At 34.2% G+C, this 5,363-nt stretch overlaps 2 protein-coding genes across 2 annotated transcripts in view; both read left to right on the top strand.

The window, feature by feature from the left end:
- The first annotated feature begins 1,410 nt into the window (after positions 1-1,410).
- Positions 1,411-4,068, top strand: LOC111406014 (glucan endo-1,3-beta-glucosidase-like). Its single transcript, XM_023035177.1, has 3 exons — positions 1,411-2,614; positions 3,363-3,660; positions 3,834-4,068. Exons 1-3 carry the CDS (start codon positions 1,550-1,552, stop codon positions 3,860-3,862), a joined length of 1,392 nt encoding a protein of 463 aa, XP_022890945.1. The 5' UTR covers positions 1,411-1,549; the 3' UTR covers positions 3,863-4,068.
- LOC111406734 overlaps positions 3,863-5,363 on the top strand; it is a 20,044-nt gene continuing 18,543 nt past the window's right edge. Inside the window, exon 1 of the mRNA XM_023036112.1 lies at positions 3,863-3,908. Within this exon, the coding sequence (XP_022891880.1) occupies positions 3,863-3,908 (46 nt within the window). The remainder of the gene's footprint in view (positions 3,909-5,363) is intronic.

The following is a 5,363-nucleotide window of genomic DNA, read 5'->3' on the forward strand; positions in this document are numbered from 1 at the left end:
CCCAATATAATTGATTATCAATGGCATTTATTGAGTACAGTGGTCAGCGTATATAGTCTAGATGATATTGAGACCTCGATGCTGAATATCATTAAGGTTGGATTTCGTCAATGCACTTAATATAAAAATAATGCTATGTGTGAGGTGGTGTCCTATTAAATACATTGATGCGTGGCATCATATGGAGATATATAGCATTTAAGATTTATCCCATATTTGAGCCACATTCTAGGAATGTCAAATTAATAAGAAATGTGTGGTTAAAAAAAAATTTAAATTTGCGTTTAGGTCTTGTTTGTGCCACATTATTTTTAAAAAAATACATTCTTCAACAGTGATTTGACAGCATTTCAACTACGTATTTTTCAATAAAATAATATTACACGTAAATCTAAAATTTTCCTTATTTTTAAAAATATAATTTTTCTATTTTTAGGGCTTGCTTGAGCCCCATTATTTTCAAAAAAATATATTTTTCAATAATGATTTGATATTATTTCAACCATACATTCTTCAATAAAATAATATTACACGCAAATCTAAAACTTTTACTTATTTTTTAACCATACATTTCTCATTAATTTGACATGAATAATGCATTTTTTCCTAAAATGTGACTCAAACATGAGCTTAATTTTCAATCCAAGTCCAATTTAATCAGATTGATCTAAGTTTTATTCAATTCCGTTATTTTACCGAATGTCGTTTCTACCGTTATGGAGAAATCGAATTGAAGCACGACAACACTTCTCTTAATTATTATAAGATCACTATCTTCCTCTTCGTATAATTTTAACAATTAAACTTATAAAGAATTTTGCAAAAAAAAAATATAAAAGATACATAAGATTGGACTACATTTATTTTATAAGAAGTAAAATTGAACATATCATTAATTGAATTAATGTAACTTTGTAAATATTAAAAAATTAAATTAAAGTATGAAACTCGAAAATTAAATCGAATCGAACCTTAATGATTTCATAATTAAATTTGGGCCCCACAATTTCCCTTATTAATACCAAAAATTTTGGATCCAATTGAATTTTCGTTTGAACTGAATCAAAGCCGACCATATCCAATCTTAATTTACATTTTAAGAGAGTAATTTGTGAAGGTAAAAATAACTTAAAATAATTGACCAAATATGGTACACTACATAGGCAATTCTTTATCTAGATTTCGTTTGAACTGTTTGACTTGTTTTGCTGTCATTTTTTGACGCCACCAATTTTATGTTTCCCTATTTCCAGATACTTCCCTTCTCTATCTATATACTATACCCACACGCATCTCTCTCTCTCTCTCTCTCTGTGACAAAAGCGCGTGATGCGCTGTCCTCCACTTGTTACAGCACTTTCTGTCTCTCTCCTCTTAAAAAAGCTGCTTTTATGTCGCGTTTATCTCTCTACGCGATTCATCCTCGGCTTCTAACTGTACAAAAATCTTTCCCCTTCACAAAGATAAGTACTTTTCACCGCCTATTCCCCTCATATAAATCAACCAGCCTACATCATTTATCAAGCTTACTGGTAATAATTAAGAAACCATGGAGTTTTCAAACCGACAATCTTTATTCTCCGTCCTTTTGTTTGTATCTATTCTTTTCGTTCAGCACTTCGCCGCCGTGAATTCCATCGGAGTTAATTACGGTACCCTCGGAAACAACCTTCCCCCGCCGGCTCAAGTTGCGCAATTCCTCAAGGAGAAAACCACCATCGACAAAATCAAGCTCTTTGATGTGAACCCAGATATTCTCCGGGCATTTGCTGGCACCGGAATCTTCGTGGCAGTCACTGTTCCGAACGGAGAAATCCCAAACCTCGTTGACGTCAGGTATGCTCGTAGATGGGTGGCTAACAACATTAAACCGTTCTACCCACAAACTAAAATCAACTACATTCTTGTCGGAAATGAAGTACTCCATTGGGGACCTCAAAATCTGGTCGATAATCTAGTTGCCGCCATGAGAAGTCTTCACTCAGCACTCATTCGATCTGGGATTAACGGTGTTAATGTTACAACGGCTCATGCCTTGAGTATTCTTGAATCTTCCGATCCGCCTAGTTTGGCCAAGTTCCGGCCAGGTTGGGATATCGGAGACCTAGCCCCTACCCTGAAATTTTTACGGGAAACAAGGTCTCCATTCATGGTCAATCCATATCCATATTTCGGTTACAGCCCAGAACAGGCAAATTTTGCACTGTTCAAACCAAACCGAGGCATACGCGATAGATTTACTAAAAGAACGTACACAAACATGTTCGATCAGTTGATCGATGCAGTCTACGTTTCCATGAAGAAACTGGGCTATGGCGATGTGGATGTTGCTGTAGGGGAGACTGGTTGGGCTTCTGCTGGGGATAGTTTTGAACCGAAATGTACTATTCCAAATGCAGCTTCTTACAATGGGGGTTTGGTGAAGAAGTATAATCAAGGAATTGGGACGCCATTGTTGCCCGGAAGGAAGTTCGACATTTATATTTTTTCACTTTTTAATGAAAATTTGAAGTCTGGTGCTACATCTGAGAAGAATTTCGGTTTGTTCCGGCCAGATTTTACACCTGTTTATGATATTGGTATCATGCGAGGAACCGCGGCGGTGCCTAATAAGGTAACTTCAAACATCATTAAACTTTACCAATCTATAAATTTTATATTTGAATAACAAGTTTATTCCGTTATTTTCTTGTTTGATGATAGCCATATAAATTAGTTTTTAGGTGTAGGATTAAAAGAAAAAGAAAAAGAAGAAGAAAAACAAAATCATTTTTGATGTACTCTTACAATTCTTTCTATTACTGGTACCAAAGATGCATAATTTCGTTCCTCGATTATCATCTCGACAAGTAGTATGAATAATGTATAAATTTTTATTTGTTTACAAAAAAAAAAATAATAATAATAATAATAATAAATAAATAAATTATCTGTGCATTGTTAAATATTGTTGAATTGAAATTTGAAATCCTAAGAACTTCGAGGTCCCATGTGCCTATATGATAAAGAATGACTTTAGTTGATGGGATTAGGCATCTTGTCTCTTTTATTTTGAATCTTGTCGACTTCCGTTATACTTTATTCTCGCACCAATTATTCTTTTCCTTTTTACTTTTCCAACGTCCATTTAAGTCGAGCCGAACCAAACCGAGCCACAAATTTTATGCCAACTACGTAAAGAATAATTTTATGTAGCACCAATGGTGTTGAACACTGACTTAGGCGGTCACAATTGATAGATTCAATTGAATGTCATTGGACTTAAGTGAATTTATCATTTGATGTCATGCAGTTGTCACCATTACTCTTGTGTAAACTTTTTTTAACATTTGTTTAATCGTAATTAAATTTTGATTATGCAGCCCACCCCATCAGCTCCAACACCTTCCACGCCCGTTTCAACACCACCAACACCGGGCAACAAAAAATGGTGCGTGGCGAAGGCTGAGGCCACCGATGAACAACTACAGTTGAATATAGACTATGTGTGCAGCCAAGGCATGGATTGCGGGCCGATTCAACCCAATGGTGCTTGTTTCGACCCTAACACAAAACGGGCTCACGCATCTTATGTCATGAATTCGTGGTACCAAAGTAAGGGTCGTAATGATTTCGACTGTAATTTTTCGGGCACTGGTGCCATCGTCAATTCTGACCCAAGTAAGTAAAATATTTTCTCTTGTAAGTTATAATTAACATTACTCTTTTTAACTTACAATTGTCAAGTAGTAGTATTTGAACGGGAAATGGTCGATTTTGTGAAGACTACGACCTAATTTTACTGGCAAAATTAATTGTTTTTAATTCTACGTTTTTCCTTTTTCCTTTCTCAGGTCATGGGCCATGCTCATTTCTCACTTGAATGCGGAAGGTGCAAAAGATGATTCAGTTTCATTCAAGAATGTATTGTAACTATTAGTTATTTATATTAGGAGCAAAAGAATGTTTATCTTCATTCCTCATCGAATTTCATTTTCAGATTTTACATCGAATTTGATTCACTGCTATGTTTAGAACTTCTAGGAATTGAAGAAATATTCTGTTATGACATCTCGAGTTATTTATTAATTATATAAATTTACAACGCGACGTGAATAAATAAGTTATACGTTAATTTCTTGGTGAAATTGAAAACTCTTGATAAAGAAGTTTGTCCTGTTCTTGTGAACAATAATTTTTGAGTTAGGGATTGTTACTTTTAGAGAGTCATTTTCCTCAGACGTTTGACATATACAATAATTCCGTGGTGTAAACTTGTATTGAGAACGAGGAGGGTGTAGTTAAGGAAATAACTCTCGAGGAGAGTGATTTGGCTCATAGAAGCGAGGATTTGGAAGAGAGGGTTGATGTTGGGATCGTCCCTAGTTTAATAGTTGTGGATGCTATACACCTTTAGGGTAAAAAATGAATAAATAAAAAATCTGTGGTATTACATTTCTAAATTCTGGAAATCGTTGGAAAATATTTGGAATTTGGGCATAACAGGGAGCAAGGAAATATTTATTTGTTGTAATGATAAGCCCCAGTTTGGTAGCAATTTTTCAACCCAAAAAATTAATTTTTTGATCGTTATTTTACCATTCCATTTGTTATTTTTAATTTCTGCACTCATAGATAAGATTCACTTTTCTCTCTAACGATCAAAAATTACTTCTCATAATCAATATCAAACAAGCTCTAAATCATGCTTGTTTCTAGTATCTGTGTAGGTTTTTTTAAAAGACATGTTGGATCACTATTTCTAAGAACATTCATTGCACAATATGAATACCAAAGCACAAGTGACAACCTATCTTGACGGAGGAAAAAAAAAGGAAAAGAAAAGAAAGGAAAAAAAAAGGATTAGAACATGGCTGGAACTGAAGTTACTGCATGAATTAGGACTAATAACAATTTCGACCAGATGAAGACACAAGATGCAATGAAGAACTTGCAATTCAAAGTGATTGTCTGCAAAGGCAGTTAAATCCAATAGTCAATAGATGATAAATAGGACAAACACGTTTAACAAAATGGTCAATGGTAGTCTTGGCAGCTCAAACTATTATTAAACCATAGAGTAAATTGAGTCAAAGCCTTTGCAAACCTTGATAAGATAATTAGTGTGATTTGAACCATCAAAAGTGAGCGCTTGGGAGCACGGGCGGAGCCAAAAAATTTGTTCAGTGCGGGCATAATTTAACACACGTCGAACATTGAATTTTGGTCATAAATTTAATGATGATAAAACTATATAAAAAAAAACACTAAAAATGACATAGTTTATAATTAAACGTGTTTCTTACAAGTTTTCATATTTTGATAAGTGAAATCCAAATCAACCTATACCTAAAATCAAGCAAAATCATGGGATATTGCTATAT

Source organism: Olea europaea, chromosome 12 (genome assembly GCF_002742605.1).
Source record: "Olea europaea var. sylvestris chromosome 12, O_europaea_v1, whole genome shotgun sequence".
Classification (NCBI taxonomy): domain Eukaryota; kingdom Viridiplantae; phylum Streptophyta; class Magnoliopsida; order Lamiales; family Oleaceae; genus Olea; species Olea europaea.